The sequence below is a fragment of the Chelonoidis abingdonii genome, chromosome 2 (genome assembly GCF_003597395.2).
Source record: "Chelonoidis abingdonii isolate Lonesome George chromosome 2, CheloAbing_2.0, whole genome shotgun sequence".
Taxonomy (NCBI): Eukaryota; Metazoa; Chordata; order Testudines; family Testudinidae; genus Chelonoidis; species Chelonoidis abingdonii.
Window position 1 is genome coordinate 59,493,830 of NC_133770.1, and position 23,409 is coordinate 59,517,238.

General features: G+C 40.0%; 2 protein-coding genes across 3 annotated transcripts in view; one reads left to right on the top strand and one right to left on the bottom strand.

Annotated features, from left to right (window-relative positions):
- Window positions 1–1,610: 1,610 nt before the first annotated feature.
- Window positions 1,611–5,667, bottom strand: SOSTDC1 (sclerostin domain containing 1). The gene is made up of 2 exons (XM_032801413.2): window positions 5,288–5,667; window positions 1,611–2,892 (listed from the first exon to the last, which is right to left on the bottom strand). The coding sequence occupies exons 1-2, from the start codon at window positions 5,649–5,651 to the stop codon at window positions 2,477–2,479; spliced, it is 780 nt and encodes a 259-aa protein (XP_032657304.1). The 5' UTR covers window positions 5,652–5,667; the 3' UTR covers window positions 1,611–2,476.
- The window catches only part of LRRC72 (leucine rich repeat containing 72), an 87,844-nt gene continuing 68,844 nt past the window's right edge, over window positions 4,410–23,409 (top strand). Inside the window, exon 1 of one of the 2 annotated variants that reach the window (XM_032801420.2) lies at window positions 4,410–4,797. The gene's annotated coding sequence lies outside the window, so the exon portion shown is untranslated. The remainder of the gene's footprint in view (window positions 4,798–23,409) is intronic. The other variant, XM_032801417.2, reaches the window with a different exon arrangement.

Here is a 23,409-nt window from a genome sequence, read left to right on the forward strand (position 1 = left end):
AGACATTTGCTGGATATGGTTTTTCCTGTCTATACATTTTAAGCATCAATTGGGTAGGACCCAAGGGAGATAGTTGCTGACAACACTGTCAGCAAATTGCCATTGTCCTTGTGTAGACATGGTGAAGAAGACAAAGACTGAATTTGAGTGCAGACTGAACTGCCCTCTCAGTGCTAGAGGTAGTTCTTCCTAATAAGGTTGAGATCCCTTAGCAGGAAGGAACGATGAAGCATGATATAATGCTGCCCAGGCTATATGTGTTTTGTGGAAAAACATTTTCTCATTTACATTAAAACTCCTTCACGCCATTTTTGTAGTGTGTAGGGGCCTTAAACTGGATGTAAATAAAGGATTATTTAAGCTGCCAGAGTGGTGTGCAGAGATTTTGGTATAAATGAGATTCAGGCCCTCAGTCTCTAGGCCAATTAATCTGGCATTTGCATGATCTCCCAGAATTAGTTTAAAGAAGATAATGTGGGTTATTAATTTATGTATTTTTTCCTTAAATATATAACACTGTATGTTCTATAGGATGATAGATTTCATCTTTTCCGCTTTCCATTTCCAAAGTTAAGGTAGTAACACCATAGGAAGAAAAGCACAATTACAAGAACATTTTCCCTTTTTGTCTCATAAATAATATTACTTTCATATGTATTCTTAAAAAAATTAGGTAAGGGGAAGCAAATGTAATTGGAAAGACTTTTGCAATGTGTCATTAAAATCTGGTTTCCTAGCCGCCAAATAGGGGCATGCATTTTTAAACAGAGCTCTTCATTAATAACCAGTGAGGAGTTCTGCTTTAAAAATGGTGGCACAATACAGTTATTGGGCCTTATTAATTTAAAATGTAAGGTGGACTGATAGAAATATTCTGTCAAAGAGGAGTTTTGTACAGCATACTTTATTAGGGCCAGATTCTCCATTGCCCTGTTCCTTGGGTAGCTATTTACATCAGTGCTAAGAGGGTGTAAAATGTTACCAGTTAAGAATGATGCAGCAGGTTGGGGAATCTAGCCCTTACTGTTTATCCCTGTACAGAGTAACCATTGAGTACAAGTATTGATGAAAATCATCTCAATCTTAATACAGTCTGAATGATGAACAACAGATGATTCCCAGTCTATGTTGAAAAATTGACTGCTTACAACATATTTCACAACATTTGGTGAATAATGTGCAGGATTAAATTGTGTTTAGAAGAAAGATTATATTGATTACTATTTTACCCATAAGTTTGTAACTTGATAATCATTAATGGAAAAATATAAATAAATTGAGGTGGTTTTATTAGCTTGAAAAACCTCCCAAATATATATTTCTTTTCTACAATGTGCACATTGAGAGTTGTTAAATATGAGCCTGGTTTGGACCACTAATAAGCACCAGCTGTTAGATGGTCACATAAGACTTCTACAAGCCAACAATTGAAAGGTTATTTTTATGCTAAATATTGCTGCCAGACTTTTTATGGCACTTGCCTTAAGTAGTGTAAAACATCCCACTTTCTTAGATTGCATGCCATGATTGGTCAAAAATGTGTGGCTTTTCATACATGTTAGAACCCCAAAGACGATACATCTTTATAGCAGTTTATTTTGTTTAAAAAAAAGAGAGAGAGAGAAATGGATGAATTTGAAAGGAAGTTGGATCTATCTTTCGATTGCACACTTTAAACAAAAATAATACAGAGCTTATGATGTACAAAATTGTTTTTAAAATGTTACTTGCAAAATAAAACCCAAAACTATTAATGTTCAGAATGAAATATATATATATGTGTACCAAGAATGCTAAAACATCTATTTTACATTATCTTCAAAATGTATATTCTAATCAAGTCACAAATCATAGGAAAATACTTTTATACATGGAAAAAGCTATAAAACATAAGATAAACAGTTTGAAAAAAAATTACATGTAAAAAGCTCATTAAATAATTACAGTGACAAATAAATAGTTTATTCAGTTTTACTTTTCAGTTGCTGCCATGCATATTTTAGTTTTTGGTAGACAGAAGAAAAAGATCAGCATGCAAGATATTGTTTTGTTAGAATGAAACTGACAACAGTTACTGGTTGCTGCTTTTAAGCAGATATGTCAAAAGTTCATAAAATATTATTTGGAAGGCAAGAGACATTTGCTAATCAACTGTTCCTGTGAAAACTCACAACAAAACACTTTCTAAAAAATAAATTTTCAGTGAATGTTCATGGGAACAATTCTTTGCCTCCACACCTCAAAAAAATGTAAGACTTCATTGTGTGGGGTTGGAAGGCTTGTGGTACTGCCCATCTGGAGTGTTTGGAAAATCACCAAAAAGGTCCATATGCACAGAATGTGGTTTTGAGCTTGGTCAAAGCAATGCACTGTCAAGTGAGAATACAGCAATGGCAGACTTGTCTTTTAAGCAGTCAGATCTGTAAAGAAGATGGTTATAGATGAGTTCAGTTTTGGGGGAAGGGTTGCCTGACTTCTAACTTGAGCTGTGCTTGCTGGATTTACTGGCTCTTTTTCTCTCTTTGTAATGCTGGGTGGGCTTTGGCTGAGAGCTTCCCTCAAAATTGTGGCTGGACTCATTGTGCTGCCTGGTATACCTCTTGCATTTGCAGGCTGTGACCACGGTTATTTTGTAGGTTCTTGTACTTCCATCTTGACACTGGAGCTGGATCCTCTGTGTGCGAGTTTTGTCATTGACACATCTCCACTCTTGGGAGCTCCTTCTGCTCCAGTACTTGGTTCCATAACCTCCCCCAATCCAGTTGGGGAGCACTGGCAAAGGGAGGCACTCACCAGCACACACAAGCTCTTTCAAAGGATTTATGCTGGTACACTGCCCATCTGAAATGTACTTGGTGGATCTCAGTTCCCGGCAGCCAACTTGAACGCGATCTGCAAAATGCACAGAACAATGAACATTGAGACTCCTAAAGAAAAGATTTCCCATGCCAACCTTCAGACTCCAACTCATTTTCAGATGATCACAGCATGCATAGCAATTGATGACAGAGGCTTAGACTATAAGCTTTTTGGGATGATCTTTAATTATATATGTATAAAGTGCTTAACACAACAGAGCTTTGATCCGTGATGGGGGTCTCTAGGTGCTGTCACAATACAAATAATGATATTTAGGTCATAGCACTGCAGGAGCTATATAGTCACAGTAGAGGAGGCAATTTCATTCTAAACCCCCTTGGTCAGGTGCATGGAGGAAAAATATGCCCTGGGGCTGAAATGTCTCTTGCTTGTTCTTAGAAGGAATTTGCTCTGGGATGTTTGGTAAAACTCTGTTTGACCATTAGTGTGAAAAATAGTGGTTTTAGGATTTTAGAAAATATTCTAATGCATTTGAATAAAGAATTGTTTTATTTTAAATCTTTATATTTGCTATGGATTTAGTCTCCAGTGAAGGCTAGTGTTCTGAAGAAAAACTTTTATAAATAATAAAAGTTGGAAGTGTTTGAAAATTATGTTTTGCACATGATGTTCAAATTTTTAACCATGTACACTGGCCATTTTGCCTTAAGGATAACATATGAGTCTGTGCAGTATTCCTTATACAGTACTTCTTATACCTAATAGAGGTAATACTGCAAATCCCCAGGCAACTTTTTAGTTGTCTAGGTAAGCTAACATGGTATAAAGGTGCATGTTTGTACCTACTATTATGTGCAGCGCTGCTCACTGCAATAAACACAACTGTTTAGTTCAGTAATTACACTTAGACATGAAGGTAATATAATATGCAATCCTTCACTGGCTCTTCTCTTCCTCTTTCTCAAGGAAATGTACAGTGGAGATTGTACACACATTATACAAGAGGACGGGCTCACAATTGATGCTTTTAAAAATAGAAGTAATAATCGCTAGAATGATACCTTAGAGTACAAATAAAAGGGTTTGAAGGTACCTCACCCCATTATTTACAAGATACTTCTGTTTTGGTTTTTGAATCAATCTCTAATCAGAGACATTGAGTTAAGACAACAATCTCTCCTTGTCCCTTTCCCCACTGCTTGCAAGGTGCACAGTCCAGGGGGATTAGGAATTTGAAGACTGTTCTGGATAGATGATTTACAAAAGGACTGGTTTCTGGACTGCTTGACTCGCCTGAATGATTCAAGCTTGCCTTCTTCCCTGCAGCTGCGCTCAGGAATGTACCTGGAAGGAGCTGATCACAGCTTTGATTTGTCTTGCCTTCTGTTTTTATGTATATACAGGTTCAGCTTTTCCTTAGTGATAGTTCATTGAGAATGAATACCTACTGGGCTGCTCCAGTAATCTCATAATGAGGAGACATTTCCTGTGCAGTTAAACCACCTGTATTCATAAAAGCTGACACATCTTGGCTTTGCTGAAGGATATTGCCATCAGTTTTTGCCTTTGCTTTCCAGCAATGATGCTGTTCTTACTGAATGAATGTGAGTCGGTTTTTCATTTTAGCTTAATGAAGTGGGGATGGGAGGGAAAGGATCAAGCCAAAAAAAGGTTTCCACATCCGCAGAGTATCTATCGGACCCTTTATACATATAATTCAGCAGGGAGGGAAAAAATCCCATAACATTAAAAAAAAAAAAGTAAGTTGGAGCAGAGATCACAGGTTGTGAACTTGTTTGTTTACTTTTGCTAGAGGCGTTAGGCAGGTAAGTGCTAAACCAGGAAGTGAACAACAAAAATCTGGAACAAAATCAAAAGCTTTTTGTCTGGAAGAGTTACATTTTTGAAGTAGCCCAGAAAGGGCTACTACACTGAAAGCCAGAGTGAGTGAGCTAAGAAAGTGAGCACCTTTAAAATGTCATTTCCCCCATTTTCCTTACCTTCCTCCTCTTTTCTACTGCAGCAGCATCAAAAACTGAGTTCCCAGTTTAAATGACTGAATCTGAGATACAATTAATCACGTGATGCCCCATACAAGTTGAGAGTGAAGTTGATCGGTGTGTGTCCGGAGGGAGTAAAGAACTAACAGAACATATGTTCCTTGCCTAGATTTAAGTTTACATTTTATTTTCCTTGACGTATCAGCAGGGTGATGGAACCTGCAGGGATAAAACGTGTTCAGGCAAAGCCAGAGTGCCATGCTGAGTGTGTAGCTCTGGGAAGTAACAAATCCAGCGGGTTTTTGTTCAATTACCCCTAGGAAAACGTGCTCATTGACAAATGCGTGGTGCTTCCTGAAAACTGGCCAGGGGTTCGAAAAGAAAAGCAGGGTTACATTGGTTAGGCATAACCCCACCCTACAATAGGTGAAGCCAGGGATGGGAAACGCTACAAGTTAAAGACTTACTGTTACGATCTAATCCAGTGCGGCCGTGATGCCTCCCTCCGTTTCTGGCTTGGTTCAGCGTGCTGTTGCTGCTGGGGCTCGCTGGAACAGGTTTGACCACATGTGTATAAAGGATCTCCGTGGCATCATTCTTGAAAGCCAAGCAGCTTTTCATGAAGATGCAGGCTAGGAGAAAGCCGGAGAAGTGAATGGCAGGGAGAATCATGGTTGGTTCGGTTTCTGTCTGAGCGCGCTGGGTGAATTCCTTTTCTTCAACTTCTTCCCTGTAACTCTGAAATGCCTCTTGAAGGTTTCCCTTATATATCCACAGAGACTTGGCACTCATGCAGGTGTAAAATTGTGGATTGATTCGGAATGAAAACATAGAGAAGGGGTGGGATCCCTACACGAGCCCTCAAAGACATTTTACCAATCGAAAAGAAGACTGCGGTAAAGGAGGAGTCTGCTTACACTAATTGCAGGATTCCTGGTTGGGGCTTTGAGGGTGTCAGGAAACTGTGAACTGTATGGCAGCAGGCAGACTGAGGTAGAGATTGCAGGCTCTGTTCTGCCATTCCAAGGCCCCTGCATATCTGGGATTTTTGCGTGATGCGATTGAAACAAAGTGTAACTGGGTGTCCTGCTGTCTTTTTCCTCTTATACAAAGTTGCTATTCCCTCTCCCACAATGTGCCTGTGGGAGAACGGGTTAACTATGTAAAGAATGAAAATATTACTGAAAATATACAAGTTACACACATTTTAGCTATTAAGAATACGTCTTTACATTTTCCACAGTATATTTTTTGAAAAGTTCCCTCCAGATAGATTTAAATAACATGGACCATTGCTAGAGAAACTACTTGTGTTAGGGGAGCATTGGCTTCTCTGAGTGCAGAGAGTTACAAGTACATAGTTCTGTGTCACTACCAGTAATAAGAAGTTCCTCCAGGCTTCTCAGTACAATCATCCATAGTCATAGACCTGCATTATACTCATTCACCAGACTCACCTCATTTTGTTTAGTAGACTGTCTAGAAGAGTAAAACATTTTTTTAAAATGTAAATATATTTTTCATAAAATAATAAATTATTACACAGAGGAAAGAATAATTCTTATTTTGACACATAACATTTTGCTTGTATCTTATACTTATTCAATATTTCATAAAATCCTGAACATAAAGCTATGGCCCAAACTCAATTGCCTGTATAAACTGGGTAATTCCAATGAAACCAATTCCTGTTTACATCAGTGGTGAATTTGGCATTCATTATAAATAAAACTAGAGTTACTGATATTTAAAACCTAGAATATTTTACTAGCAAACTTTTTCTAGAAGGAAATAACACAACAGCCCCACAGGAAGTCAGATCACACAAATGGTAACACTTTAGTGGTCAGATTCTTAACTCACACTCAGGAGCGGATTTACCATGAATCACCCCAAAATGCAGGACAAATCTCATCTGACAATTTGCCCCGGCGTCCCAGCTGGCGGCGCAGCAGGGCTCAGGCTGGCAGGCTGTCTGCATGCTGCGGCCCGTGGCCCCATGCTGCTCCGGGAAGCAACCCGTTCCCGGCAAGTCTTTGCGTGCCCCCTGGTGGGGGGGAGGCGGCTCTGCGCACTGCCTCTACCCCAGGCAGCGCATGGAGATCTACTGCCCCCTTCCCCCCGGGGTGTGTGTGCATCTCCACGTGCTGTCCCCACCCCGAGCACCAACTCCGCAGCTCCCATTGGGTGGAAACTGCAGCAAATGGGAGCTGCAAGGGCGGCGCCTGTGGGTAACTGAGCACGGAGACCCCTTTAAAGACCTCGGTTAAAACCAAAGTAACTCACAAAGAAACGAGTTCATCTCATCCTCATTCCCAATAGACATTTGTCTACATCTCCCAGACCTTGATCCTGCACCAATGAAATCAATGGGGAGTTTATCATTGACTTCAATAACAGGAGCAGGTCCAAAATCACCACTCACCTGACAAGCTATGCCTGAGAGACAGAGGAATACCTGGAGTGTTGCAAGCCAGAAGTGAGATGTATTGGCAGAGCTATATGCAGGGAAGCTTGATTAATATCTGCTTGTATTATGATGAGACCCACCCAAACCTGGAATAACGGGAATGTTGCAAGATCTACTAGCAGACCTATGTGTGGAGAAGCGTGGTTAGTACTTGGCTCTGTTATGACTAACCACAATCAAGGTTATCAGTTTCTTGTTGTAATGAACATTAAATTCATCCACAAAAATACAGACATCATTAATTCACCTTCCTTTCTAAAAACCAGTTATAAAGTAAAGGTTCCTTTAAGGCAGGGGTTCTCAAACTGGGGGTCTGGACCCCTCAGGGAGTTGTGAGGTTATTACATGGGAAGTCATGAGCTGTCAGCCTCCATCCCAAACCCCGCTTTGCCTCCAGCATTTATAATAGTGTTAAATATATAAAAAAAAGTTTTTAATTTATAAGGAGGGGTCGCACTCAGAAACTTGCTATGTGAAAGGGGTCACTAGTACAAAAGTTTGAGAGCCACTGCTTTAAGGTATTCAAGAAAGTATGTACATTATGAAATTAGTAATATTAGTAAAGGATTTTTCTGTATTTGTTGCAAACCAAATATATGCTTTTTTGTGTTTTATAAATTTTATCTTGATTTTTCTCCCCAACTGAAGATTATATAGAGCCTCACATGCTTTTCCCATAAAATATTTTCTGGACTGGTATGGCCCAAACATCACTATACGAATTTTTAAAAAGTACTGTGTCTATTGTGCAGTTATCCCTGGTACAGAGGACAGGGTACCTCTTTTTAGAAGGAAGTTGGGTTGAGTAGGGAACTGTTTTCTTTGATAATGGCCCCTTTTTGTAAAAGGAATGCTGGGAATTTTTTTTCTAGTGACTATTAGGCCAATCCTGTAAAGTGCTAAGAAACTCTCAACTCCTGCTGACTTCAGTGGAAGTTGAGGGTGCTCGCTCAGCACATTGCAAGATGGGGATACATGAAACCTCCTAGAACTGCCCAGGACTTTCTGCTGGGCTTAGTGAAGACAGCCCTAAGACAGGCCTCCTGAAAACATGAAGGAGTACTAGTTCAGCTCACTCTTGAAATTGGTGGTGATGGGAAAGATCCCATCTCCCCCATGTGCCAGCTGGTTGTAGATAGTTTGTTCTGTTTTTATTATTTTAAGCCCATTATACTTTTCCATATGTTCAAAATATTTCATGAAAATTTGTCCCAAGAGCTCTGTCCTGTGATGTTCCCCAGGATTTGATTCATTCAGCCCTTTTGTTTGACATGGATTTGAGGGTTTTCAGGAGATGGTGAGATCATTTGAACCACAGTGTTGTAAGTATGTGGATGATTGTCTTTCATCACTTCCAGATGATGCAGTCTCTTTGCATTTTTAGTGCTTGGATGAGATGGGGTATATATATAAGAGTCAGTGTTGTGAAGTTCACAGTTTGGAGATGTTTCTTGATGCCCAGCTCTTCATAGGTTCCCAGAATTAAATATCTTTTGTCATTTTTGATGAGATGATTGTGATCATTCCTTTCTCATGTGGATTTAGATAAATTTATCCACTCTTTTGTGACCTCCAGACTGAGCTACTGCAATGTGCTCTACTCTGGCTGCCCCTCTCCAGATCAGCAGCTATGGCTTCTATAAAACATTGTTCCCTGCTTAATTAGCAATGTTGGCCTTAGGTATATTACAGAAGCCTGTACTGGCTTCCTATTTGCCTCCAGGTAGGATTCAAGCTATTTCTATTGATCTATAAAGCCCGATCTGTTTTGACTCCTGAGTGATAAATCCCCTACTCTTTATGTGCCATTTGACAGTTGAGATCAGCCGGGGTACACACTTAAGGTTGAATGTCTGGGAATTTGAGCTCGGCTGTTCAGAGTGACCGGCATTGACTCTGGAATCCACTTCCACCATTGGTTCATCAGATCCTGAATCTATTGACATCAGGGCATGGTATAAGACCCGTCTGTTTGCTCAGACTTTTCCTTGAAAGGGGTAATTGTGGAGAAAGTATCATTCATCATATGTACATATGTACATATGTATTCATCATATCATTCATCATATGTACATGTTCTTGCAAAGAAGAGTGGTCATAGTTATTCCTGCAACTTCTGGAATAGAAAAATATACACATTTTCTTCTCATTGTGTGCAGAATAATTCAATGTGTACGTTCTGTAAACCTCATAAAAGAGAATCCCCTATATGATTTTATGGTCATTTATTGTCTGTCAGGATGCTGTTCCCCTTTTGTCCCACATGTTATGATGATGTCTAAGGTGCAAAATTTTGTGTAGAGCACATGCCCGTCTAGTGGCACAGAACATCCACAGGGAAAGGGAGGATATGCATAGACAAGTACAAATGAGTAGACCAAAGCAGTAGCTTTGCAACCTCCACATTAAATGTACATTCAAAAAGTAATGAGTAATTCCCAATGTTTAGTAAAACTTGGGAAGCATTTTAAAAGAGGTTCATAGTGGAAAAGAGCCCATCTAATTACAGTACTGACAGGGAAAGCAATGTTTATAATTAAAGGTGTGAGTTGAAATGAAGGCAGCAGGGAACAAATACATTTTTTTAATAATTCAAGTCATGTAGCCAATTAGTATATTACACCTTTAACTTGTTTCAAAATGCAGGCATTTTGAGGAGAAATAGAAGTTCAGACAAGTGACTGCAAAAAAACCCCCCATGTTGACATTTATTGCTTTACGCCTTGAAACAGCAGCGAACATCAGGCTATTTTCTGTTAAGCAATAAGTATATTAGTAACATACTTCAAAGCAGCATAAAACATGATTTGGAGCATGATAAGAGAACAAGTCCAAAAGCAACATAAAATTGTAATAAATGTAAAACTGTTGAGAACTTAAAAGAGTTGTTGTGCAATAAGAGTGCATGGTTTGAAAGCTTATAAGGAAAACAGAGATGCAAAACAAAACTCAGACTGAAGAATCATTTCTAAATAAAATGGCACTTTCATTTTCCTGGGAACTTTTAATCTATTCAAACATTTTGAGGATTTAATAGGAAACAGGAGCATATGTTTTCATTACTGAGAATGAATAATCAGTTCTGATTCATGTTTCCTTCCATTTTTGCACATGTATTTTTATTTCATTCTACTTTCTTTCAAACAATGTAGACAGAATAAATTAGGGTGGGTTTTTGCTGTAGGCTCATATTGTTACTAAAGAATCAGTTTATGACTTTAATTGGAAAAGACATTAAATGTTGACTGGAAAGTCAGATTATTTATTTAGAAATCCTGGGAACATTTACTGTACAATGAAGCGCTCCTTGTATTAACTATGACTGCAACCTTTTCTATAGCTGTTGCAATGGACTTTTAGGGCCATAACTGAAGGAGCTGAAATGTTTTTGTTTTCAGTCAATCATGTTCTTTATACATCCTCATCATTCAAAATGTATTTTACAATCAACTATTACTTTCTGCATGAATTAGAAAAAAACAGAAGAAATAATACGAGATCTTATTACAGTGTGATCGGTTTAGGTTTCCAAGCTACCAGTCCCTTGGTTTAAATGGAAGCATCATGGCTTTCTTAGTGAAAGGTCCTCAGCTGTGGAATGCACTGCCCCAATCTACATCACAGGTCATGCTTCAAATCGTATGTTTTTCTCCCAGGCTCTTTCTAGAAGGGCGAGTTAAACGGACTGGAACATTCATAGATTCTCTAATGTCGATTCTGAGTTTAGGGAGTTTTGAAGGATCTTTTTGGTTTTGGACACTGCTCCAGTTACAGGAGGGTGTAGAGAAAAGAATCTTGAGTTTGATGAAGGCTTTTAATTTTTTGATAATGAACCAATCTGTATGTATTTCTTTGTTAATATTGTGTACATGCAGTTAGAGGTTTGGATGGGTGCATTTTAATTAAATATAACTACATGAATTTTGTACTAGGTTTTATTCCATGAGCCTGATTCTATTCTGGCTCACACGTCATCAGCCAAATTGTTAACAAATTTCTGATTGCCTGATCTTTACTGCTGGTGATGATGCATGAGCCAGAAAGAACACAACCAGACACTCAGATCCAAGGCTGTGTTTGCAGTGCTGGTAATTAGGAAAATATAAAGCTTTTTTTCACTTATCTTTTTGTCAAGTAAGCAATTACTGTAATAAATAAATAAATATGGAACCTCACAATACCATTTTTAGGCTCTTTTCCAGACTAGAACCCCAGTTTAACAAACTGTAAATTGCTACTGGAGGATTGTGTTACCCCCAGATTTGGCTTCAGAGAATTAAAAACATATCCTTTCCTGAAACCCAGACACTGAATTTGTCTCTGTGGGTCTCCAGAGAAAGGCCTGCTATTTCCACTTCTAAAAAGAAGAGATTATTTAACTGAATAAAAGTGCGTTCTGAGACAAAGGATAGCAAGTATCTTGCTCTGGAACTCTGTAATTTTCAATTACATTACAATTATTAAAATTCTAATTTGCGGACTCTGCCCTCAGATACTTCCTTAACCTCAGTGGGAATTTGTGCCTATGTATCCAATTGAAGAATTTGACCCTTAAGGTCCTGCATTCTTTGTGCAGACATTTTCTTTTCTTTAACAAAGGACACACATGCAGTAGCTGAATCCTGAATATATTATAACTAAGCTGGAAACTCAAGGTAGAAAGTGTTTTTGGTTCTGATGTGGTAAAGTGGTTTCCCTGTGGGGATAAAGGGTGGGAGGTGGTGGAAGGAGGGAGAGCTTTCATTACAGATTCCTAGTAAGCCTTGTTTTTAATTTATGACTATATTGCTGGATCACAGAACAGGTTTGGCAAATGTTTGCTTAGGAAACCCTACAACAATGCCAGATTTTCTTAGCTGATTTTTTGTAAAGTGTGTATTTCTTTAAATGAACTTCACACAACCACTTAAACAATTATAAACACAAAGTAGCGTACTGAGACATAATTAATGAGCTATTATATTAAGAGTTCAATTAATAAAATGCAAACTAATATAAGGTCCTTACTTAATTTCTACTACGTCTGTTATCCAATATCAGGACAAGTCCTACTGAACTTGAGGTGGTTTGTCTGATAAAAGAATGAGTACCATACATCCAGACTGTGTGGAATCAGGGTCTGCAGCAGAGCCTGTCTCTGGACACCCTAATGAGTGCCGCTGGCCTGTATTTACCAGTTACGGTCACTGGACTCCCTGATTTGCAACACTGACTGATTGGTTGGAAGAATCAGCCGATTGTCTCTTAGATTCAGCAGCATTATCCATAACAGCAGTGCAGCAGCTGCTCAAAAGCATTTGCCCATGGCTGCAATAGCTCCTGTTATTGCCTTGTTCCAAACCCAGCCATAGGTGCTGATTCCATGGGTGCTCCAGCCCTGGAGCACCCACGGAGAAAAATTAGCAGGTACTTAGCACCCACTGGCAGCCAAGCTCTCCTCTCTCCCTCCACTCCTGCCCACTGCCAGCCCCTGCCTTCAACTCCTCCCCTTCCCTTCCTCCCTCCAAGTGCCTCCTGCATGCCTCGGAACAGCTGGGAGGGAGGGGGAAGAGCCGGGATGGGGCATGCTGGAGGGACAGGGCAGAAAGAGGTGGGGAAGAGGCGGGGGGGGGGGTAGTGGGCACAGGAAGAGGTGGGGCCTTGGCGGAAGGGATGGAGTGGGGGTGGGGGCTGAGAGGGAGTTGAGCACCCCCCGGGGAAAATTAGAAGACAGCGCCTGTGAGCCCAGCTCCTGCCTTGCCTCATTCCAGGTATCCTGGCTCTGACCCTTGGCTCTGCCATCTGGCCTCTTACTCCAGCTCTGACCTTGGGCACCTATTCCTGGACTTCTGCTCCAACCACCAGGCATGACTGCCCACATCCTGGTATCTGACACAGACTTGTATCTGCTTTTTATATGCACTGTACAGTATTTACATGGGTTATATATTAGAAATTATGCAGGAGAAACACCTGTTTTGCTCCTTCTGAATATAATATGGACAGCATCAAATAGAGATGTCCTCCCCAGTATCCACATAAAGAAAAACTTTTTGTTTTTAGCAGATCAGCATGTAATTCATGTCATTACCCAGTACCATTATAATGTAGTAAAATATTAAAATGAGCTACAGGAATTAATTTACTTGAGCATTTAATTACCTTTTTCATTCTTAACTGATGCACGGATAGTAATTATTTCATTATTGTTCATCTTGTCAACAAGTATAAACTGCAATGAATGAACATGTCATTTAAATATTATACGCAGAACAGAAGAGGTGTGTGAAAGTGAGAACGTAGTTTTTTTTCTGCATGCTGGAAAATTCACATTTTTTAAAATGTTCCTTAGAAGGTTTGGTATTCAGTGATGAAATATTTAAGGTAGATATAATATGTCACAATGGGACAGAAGGAAGATCTATCTATCTGTGTTTTCTCTAAGACAGTCACCACCTTGGTGCCTGATGATCTGATCCAAAGCCTATTGAAAGCCTATTGAGTCTCTGGATCAGGCTCTCAGTGATGTAAAACAAAAGCAAAGCATATTCCTTAAATAGCAATATTCCCATCGTCTCTCTTGTTCATAGTGTGCATGTTAAACTGACTTAAAACCTCTGTCCAGTAGATGGCATATGAGATCTAAAAGGCTTAAACATAAATAAAGGCATATTACCACCGACAAGGGAAAATAATCTTTTACCAATTACAGCAAGAATATATTATAACCCGATAGCTCTAGAATCCAATGTCATCTTTTTACTGACTTTTATTCAATTAGCGTTATTGGAGTCAGATTTCCCTGTAAAAAAGATCTTGACACATTTATTAGTATTATGCTCATAATTAATCCAACTGCTTAAAATATTTGACATTTTTGGGAGTTTCTGCATAACTTTGTTTTTTGCTACTCATGTCAGCACAGTGATGCCTTTTATGTGGTATAGTAGTCCCTCCTAAACCCTCATTCCAATTATCTGAATTGGTTTTCTCTCATTACACTTAACAGAAGGTTAGTGTCCTATGGTTCAACTCATTCCTTCATTATCTAGTAGCCCATATCCCTTCCAGCAAATACTCTTTCCTATGGACATTTGTTCCTGAGACTATATTCCTATGTGTAAGAAGACAAGAGAGCATTCTATGGGACACCATGAAGTCACTACATCTCAGTGCTGATGCGTCAAGCAGTTGTTGCTGTCTTTGCTGCAGTGCCAATCTAAGGAATTTGGGGCCTTCCCTGAAATTTAGTCTTGGGAATGACCTCCATCCCATCCCATTCCTATTTGTAATATTACATCATTGAGACATAATGACATGACGCTGCTTCATCATGCTGAAGACTCAATATCACCTTGTCATGTTACCTCAGGATGCTGCAATACCTGAAACTAACTCTGGACTCTTTAACTGTCCTACAAGCAAGGATTAAAGGAAGCAGGACATTTCCAGGAGACTCAGGACTGTCCTTTGTGTTTCTGTCTGGGTGGCTACCCCTCACAGTTTATTAAAGGCCCCTTATGACAACAAGTGTTGTGGCTTACCAAAACCACTCTGGTTCCTAGCTGTGACACCTTTTTTATGTACCTTGTTACCTTCATCATTTTGAGGAGCAAGAAAACTTGAGTTTGCTCCCAAAATCTAGCCTTTCAGTTTTCAGGCAAGCTCAATATTTGTATTGAGCTTCCACATGACAGCACCTGTGCTGTGAAAGGGCAGGCTCTGTCCCCTACAAAGTAATTGGCTAGGGTTCCAACACCAGATTACAAATTAAAGGAATCCTGCATTTATTAATTTTTTTTAATCTCATCATTCTTAAATCATTATCATGAAGTTTTGGGCTTGACACAGGACTTTTAAATGCTTGGGGTTGGCAGGCCTGAGCCTGATAGGGAGGCAATTAGCGTTCTCTGGCCCAAGGTGTGTGGGTTGGACTTCGGGGAAAATCTAGTTAATGTAGGTCACTTTCAACTCTGAAATATGTCTGTGGCCAGTCATGCCCTTTTAAATGGGGGTGGGGATCTTCCTATCTTTCTAAATTTGGCAGTTATGATTTAAGATTAATAGTTTGAGTCTCCAGTGACTTCAGTTTGGAAACCAAATTAAACTCAGTAAATTTCTCCAAACTGTCTTTCCAAATATTCTGCTAAACACATCCTTTCTCATGGAGGCAGCATTTACATCCTGAAAGATCCCAACCAGCATTGCAAACTACATGCATTTGTGTGAAGAGCAGTAACAGGGCATGGAGCACATCAAGCATCATTACGTGTAGGTGAAGTTTTGGCCAAGGACTCAGGACTAAACCCTTACCCTCACAGACAGTACCATGGGTCTTTGATATCTGGGTGGAGGAGACATGATCTTGGTTTTAAGGTATCCCTCAGAAAGACACCAGGCACAATTTCATGATAAACTTATGGGTTCAATTAGTACCTTGGCAGGTTGAAGTTCTGAATAGAGTCTATTAAGATTTGAAGCTTTTGTTAAGGGAGTCTGGTATCCTAAAACTGATGCTTAGACCATTAAGCCATCCCCTCCAGATGTATATGGATGTAGGTCTCAGTCCTGAAATGTATTGCATGATGATGATCTGTTGCTCCTGGGAAGATCCTGTATACATCTGTGGGATTCCATCCGGGGCACACAGTCTGCCTCCCACATGACCATTGAAGTTGGTGGGTCTTCCCAGCCTAAGTAGTCTGCCCAAATACAATTTTTTGCAGGATTGGATCTTAAATTGTTAACTACTACTGATGAGATCTAGCATTTTTCTGTATAAATATAAAACAGCCATATAAATAATGTAACAATATATATATAATCAAAAAATAATTGTGCATAAGAAATTTTATCATAGTAATAATGTCTACTTTATGTATGTAACAGTGATGGGTTTTTTATTATTGTGGAAAGAAAGCAGAGGATGTAATAGGTGCTTATTTCTGTAGTCTACAAAATTGTCATGTACAGGAAAATATTATACTGTACATTTATGTACTGTGTATCAAGCATAATGAAAAATCCAAAGGACATGACACCACCTTGTTCTCCTTTTTTTTTGTGAATGGTGCCTGAATCTAGCCCAAAAAATCCAAATGTTTTGTTTGAATTCATTTGGTGTTCTGAGATGTTCTTTTTTTCATTTCAAGGGAAACGATTCAGCAAAATTGACATGATTTTCTGAGATGTTTTGGTTAACTTGAATCTGTATTTTTCTGGCAAAAAAAAGAATGGATAAAAAAATCGGATCTGGCTCTACTACACACAACTTGATTTTCTAGTTCTTCAGAGCAAAGATCTTCCACTGACTTCAATTGAAGTTATATTAGCATAAATATGGCAGGATGTAGTATATTCAGGAACTGTTTCACCCATCACTGAAGTGCTGCCAACTCCGGGATGGAATTTGGCAGCTGTGTAAGAGTGCATAATAAATGAGTTTAGGATAGGAAATTAAGAATGCCATATTCAATAGAAACTGCATTTTTATGTATTGAGACAAGCATTTCAGTTATGACATTTTCAATCTAACTTTTTTTTAAGCACTGATAATCACTTTTAAGAAGAAAATGGATGACAGCTGTCTCATACTTGCCAATTAGTCAATCCTTTTCTAAGTATTGTAACTAATTATCAATATAACACCTATGCTTCAAGCACAACTCATACAGTACAGATCACAGAATTTATAAAAATTGAATTAATTTCTTTTTTTAAAAATCCTTTCATTCCTTGTTTTTTTCTTATGTATGGCAAATTCCACTCTTAACAAGGCTTGTGCTTTTTGTATTCTTTTTTGACGTCTGTGGCAAGAAATCTATTTTAATTTTAAAAGGTTACAGTGATAATGACATCTCTGGGGATGCTTTGTACAAGAAAATCTACAAAGTCTATTGACTGAGTAGTGAGTTTTTTATTAATGTTTTAGACCATTTGTGTCTTAAAGCTTTTACACAACATATTTGTTTTTAGAGCATTTGTCTAAGAAATGGGAAAACACAGGAAAACAGCTTGTCCTGTATTTATTTGTTTTGTCGAGAAAAAGCTAATTTCTCTTGTTCCTGGGACTATAGTTGCGGTAGGAGCATGCAATCGGTTAGAATTTTCTCAGGATTCTAAGGGAGTTAGGTGTCCAATTCCCACGGAGTTTAATGAGAGTCCAGAGTCTAATTCCTTTAGGCTTCTTTGCAAATCCCAGCCTGTTGGCTATTCAAGACATTAATGGATTTATTTTCTTGGGACAACTGAGCAAGTAAGGCAAATTACCAGAACCATAGGTTTATAATAATTGCAATGTCTGGTTGGAAAATTTAAGGTGGGCTATAGCAGGAAAATTACAAATTTAGCAGACTGCCAAAAAATGTTAAAGCTACTACACCTCTACCCCAATATAATGCAACCCAATATAACACGAATTCGGCTATCATGTGGGAAAGCAGCGCTCCGGAGGGGTGGGGCTGTGTGCTCCGGTGGATCAAAGCAAGTTCAATATAATGTGGTTTCACCTATAACGTGGTAAGATTTTTTGGCTCCCGAGGACAGCATTATATCGGGGTGGAGGTGTGTTTGTAATTCTTTTCTTTATGGAACAATACACAGAGGGTGGGATCCTGTTTCTCCTGAGTTCCTGAGGATTTTTCTGAGAGATCCATAGATTTTAAGGACAGAGGTGACCATTAGGTCATCTAGCTTGACCTCCAGTGTATACCAGTCTATAGAATTTCATCCAGTTACCTGGTATTGGGCCCAATAACTTGTGTTTGACTAAAGCAGGGGTAGGGGAGCTGATTTTCAGTGGCACTCACACTGCCCAAGTCCTGGCCACCGGTTCGGGGGGCTCTGCATTTTAATTTAATTTTAAATGAAGCTTCTTAAACGTTTTTAAAACTTTATTTAATTTACATACAACAATAGTTTAGTTACATATTATAGACTTATAGAAAGAGACCTTCTAAAAACATTAAAATGTATTACTGGCACATGAAACCTTAAATTAGAGTGAATAAATGAAGACTCAGCACAGCACTTCTGAAAGGTTGCCGACCCCTGGACTAAAGCATATATTCCAAAAATGCATCTCGTCTTGATTTAAAGACTTCAAAAGATGGAGAATCTACCACTTCCCTTGGTAGTTTATACCAGTGGTTATCCCTCACTGTTAAAAAATTGTACTTACTTTCTAATTTGAATTTGTCTAGCATTTACTTCCAGAGATTGGTTCTTGTTTTACCTTAATATGCTCCGTTAAAGAGCTCTTCGGTACCTGCTATTTTCTCCTTGTGAAGGTACTCATACACTGTAATCAAGTCACCTGTTGAATTTTTATTTCTCTCTTTTCTACTTCTGCTTCAGTCCCTCAAAGGGCAGGCAGTCTCTAGCTACCCTGTTTACTTCCCTGACAGAAACCATTTTTGTAGACAAGCCTGACAAGCTTTCACACAATGACTACTGTACACAGAGTACAAAATGTCAAGGCTTGTATGAAAAAATTCTAATTTAGGAACACTATAATCAAACAGTCTGCAGCATAAAGGTGGAATGTTTCATGTGATGTGATTTTCTAGCTGATCATAAAAAAAAAAAGCTGCATGTGGCCATCATCTAGAAGCCTTGTCACATCTTGTAAAGTAGAAAGCTTGATTCTTCTGCAACCTACTCAGTGGAAAAATTGGGTTACTGAGACAGTTATCTGGCACAAACACAATGGAACAAGAAAAATTTGACTGAAGAATTTGACTGTGGTGCTGTGCTACCCACTGCTCTGAATCCAGTTCTGCCTTCCTACCTGAAAGCAAACCTATTATTTATTTCCCTACAGTAAAAATTTCAGAATCTTTAAAAGTTGATTTCATCGAAATGCATTTTGTTTTGAGCAAGTAACAGACATGTTATCCTTAGAGTCTTGGAACTTTTCAAAGTAAAATGCTAACATGCCAAAAAGTGAAGCTGGGATTGTCAAAGCTAGACAAGCATACAACTGTGGAGTTTTCTGCCTAAGTGGACACACACATGGAATTTATGTACTTGTAGAACTTTCAGCAAGGTGACTGATATGACTGTATAATTGATGTGTGCTTTGGAAAGAGGTTGCATATTTGGGGGAGCCTTCAGTATGAGACTGTGGATTTAGGTTCCCTGTAAGGATTATCAAACTAGGGCCATTCTCCTGGAAACAGCTTCATATGGGTAGACTTCTGCAGTTGCACACAGACCTATCAACTTCATTGGCTGCCTCTTGGGTACATGATGTCCTGGGTCTTGAACCTAAGCTTAGAATTCTCTAAACAGCTGCTGCATCCTGGCTTACACTCAGCATCTACTGAAATCCAGGGGGCAGAGGACCTAGTAGGACCATAGCGTTAGCCAAGCTGCCACTCATGGGACCCTTGACTGGAGGATCACCCTGCTCCACCAATGGCCCATGTACACTATTTAATCCAGGAGGAGGCACAGGAACTTTGTCTGAGCAACGGGGTGGTTTCTGAATCCTTTTAGGCTCCTGTTCCCACTGTTCTCCTGCTCTGTGCTTGATCCTTGCCTCTCCTCACGTTCCTGCCCTTACACCTCGCCTCCAATCATCAGTGACCAGCCCTGGCTCCAACCCTGGCCTCCAACGTCTGACTCTGGCTTGTCCCTTTGCTCTGGCATTTGGTATCTGACCCTTGGCTTTGATTCCTGGTTCTGACTCTGGCTTGATTTCTGGCTCTGGTGCTGACCCCTAGCTTCATTCCCCAACCTGGATGCTTGTTCTGCCCACTAGACCTGATTCCTACTGACTACTAGGCCAGACTGCCTCCATCCTGGGCCATAACACAGGGTACCATCTGCACAGATCAGCTTGTGGTTTAGGGGCCTTTGTATATGCAAGATCATAGCTTTAGCTAAGTGCTTAGATTTTAGATCCCGCAAGGGCATATGAAAGCATGTCTAACCCCTGGTCTACACTACGAGTTTAGGGCAAATTTAGCAGCATTAGATCGATTCAGCCTTGCACCCGTCCACACGACAAAGCCATTTTTGTCAACTTAAAGGGCTCTTAAAATCGATTTCTGTACTTCTCCCCAATGAGGGGATTAGCGCTGAAATCGACCCTGCTGGGTCGAATTTGGGGTAGTGTGGATGCAATTCGACGGTATTGGCTTCTGGGAGCTACCCCAGAGTGCTCCATTGTGACCACTCTGGACAGCACTCTCAACTCAGATGCAGTGGCCAGGTAGGAAAAGTCCTGCGAACTTTTGAATTTCATTTCCTGTTTGGCCAGAGTAGCAAGCTGATCGGCACAGGTGACCATGCAGAGCTCATCAGCACAGGTGACCATAGAGTCCCAGAATCACAAAAGAGCTCCAGCATGGACCGAACAGGAGGTACAGGATCTGATCGCTGTATGGGGAGACGAATCCATGCTATCTGAACTCCGTTCCAAAAGACAAAATGCCAGAATATTTGAAAAAATCTCCAAGGGCATGAAGGACAGAGGTTATAACAGGGACCCGTAGCAGTGTCCCATGAAGCCTACCAAAGAACCAGAGAGGCAAACGGCCGCTCAGGGTCAGAGCCCCAGACATGCCGCTTCTATGATGAGCTGCATGCCATTCTAGGGGGTGCCCCTAGAACTACCCCACCCCTGTGCTTCTCTTCTCCCCCATCCCTCCTGGGCTACCTTGACAGTTATCCCCCCATTTGCATGATGAATTAATAAAGAATGCATGAATTTGAAACAGCAATGACTTTATTGCCTCTGCAAGTGGAGATCAAAGAGGGGAGGGGAATGGGGTTGGCTTACAGGGAAGTAGAGTGAACCAAGGGGTGGGGTTTTCATCAAGGAGAAACAAACAAAACTTTCACACTGTAGCCTGGCCAGTCATGAAACTGGTTTACAAAGCTTCTCTGATGCACAGTGCACCCTTCTTCGCTCTTCTAACTGCCCTGGTGTCTGGCTGTGCATAATCAGCGGCCAGGCGATTTGCCTCAACCTCCCACCCCACCATAAATGTCTACCCGTTACTCTCACAGATATTGTGGAGCACACAGCAAGCAGTAATAACGATGGGAATATTGGTTTTGCTGAGGTCTGAGTCAGTAAACTGCACCAGCAAGCTTTTAAATGTCCAAAGGCACATTTTACCACCATTCTATGCACTTGCTCAGCCTATAGTTGAACTGCTTCTTACTACTGTCCAGGCTTCATGAGCTATGGGAGCAAGGGGTAGGCTGGGGTAGGTGCAACGACGTGGTGCTGCCAACTGGGAGTGCAGCCTGAGGCAGAAGCCTCCAGCTGGCATGATATTCCAAGCAGGACTGAATCTCCATTAGACAAAACTTAAAGAAGAGAATGACCTGGAGTCATTCCCTTTTTTGTCCAGGCGCCCCCAACCAACCTCACCAAGGCCAGCCAGGAGCACCCATGACAGCCCAGGCACCCCCAACCAACCTAACCAAGGTCGGTCAGGAGCACCCACGGGATGATGATAATGGCTAGCAGTCATATTGTACCATCTGCCATCCACAAGGCAAGGCAAGGCATGGCAAGAGGATGCAGCTTCTAGTTGGAGCTCAACATAACTGTGCATCATTACCAACCACTATCACATCAGAATGCTCAGCTTTACATCAGCCACTTGACCAGAATCTCTTAGCACAGCTGTAGGGGGTCCAGAACTTCTAATACTGCACTATAATAATACTTTGATAAGAACATAATGTAAGTACATAAGGTCTCTGTGTTTCCTGCCCAGGCATGGAATTGTTTCACAGACAATGTCTTTCAGTCTTTTAAAAAGTTGTCTTTTACTTAATATACTAGTGTCTTTTTTTTCCTACAGGAGTGGCTTCCTAAGGGCTTTATAAGGTCTCAGAAGCATTTGCAGCCATGCTGGTTTCATTGGTAGCCACACCCTGGCTTGTATCTCTTCAGTCTTGCTATCTGAAACCACTTCTCCCTGCTTTCTCTACTTCTATCTCTTCTCACTTTGGATTTTCTTCTTTGCCTTGTTCACTGCTGGTTTTAAGTTATCTCAAATTTGGACAGTTACTTGTGCCTTAGCTTTCTCTCTGTGAAGTTATATGCAGACTTCAGTTCATGTTTCTCCAACTAACTAGCAATTTGCTTTTCTTTATGGTCTTTACACAGTGCTGCAAAGAACTAAAATACTGATGATTTTAGTTTTTGTTGTTGTTGCGGTTAAAATGTCAAAATGCTGACCACCTTGCAGCTCCCATTTACCTCTATGGAAGCTAAGGGGTTCTCAGCGCTCTTGCAAATCAATTACTGATTTAGCAGTCTAACTTAGGGTGGAAGGGACCTCAAGAAGTCATCAAGTTCAGCTCCCTGCCCTGGACTTTGTTTTGGAAGTATGCTTTGCTGAGCACTGTGCACAGATGTTAAGACAGTCCATGCCCTTGAGAAATTACAATCAAGTCAACAGACAAATAAGGCAAGACACTCTTGAAAAAAACATACTTAACACAAACAGAAAAACTAAAATAAAAATGTATTCTTGTCTAGCCAATTTGCTAGCAAAAAATGTAAAGCGATACGGTTTGTTTTTGGGAACCAAATTTTCTGCTCAGTTACACATATGCAGCCCCGTTCAACCAAATGTGACTGAGTAAAGAATGTAATCTTATTTCTTTTCCATGGGCTCTTAAGGTATTGCCTTATAAATTTGACTTCCCCACAAATCCAAAACTCTTTTCCCTATACCATTAGTAGCATCAACAATTGATTTTTCATATCAGTCTTCTCCTTTATTTACTCATATTTGCTACTGGAAAGATCTGTAAGAAGATCATTTGCATCATTTCTGGCTTGGGTTCTTGTCCCAAGGCATCCCAAGAGTTGCCATTTTATGCTATCATATCTCCTTTCCTTCATGTTATTATACTCATGGGGTACAATAGGTGGAAATTCACTGGAATCCTTCATTATATCCTTTACTCTGACTATCACATCTCTTGTCCCGGAAGGAAGGGAACTATTCTGTTTGTCCATCTGTGTTAAATATGGCATGGCCAATATTTTTTTCGCTATCCAACATCTCTAGCTCCTATATAGCATGAACTATGCGGTACATATTTTCAATAGAGTCCATTCTAAATTGTTTATAGAACATGCACACTATAATGTATCTTCTAAGA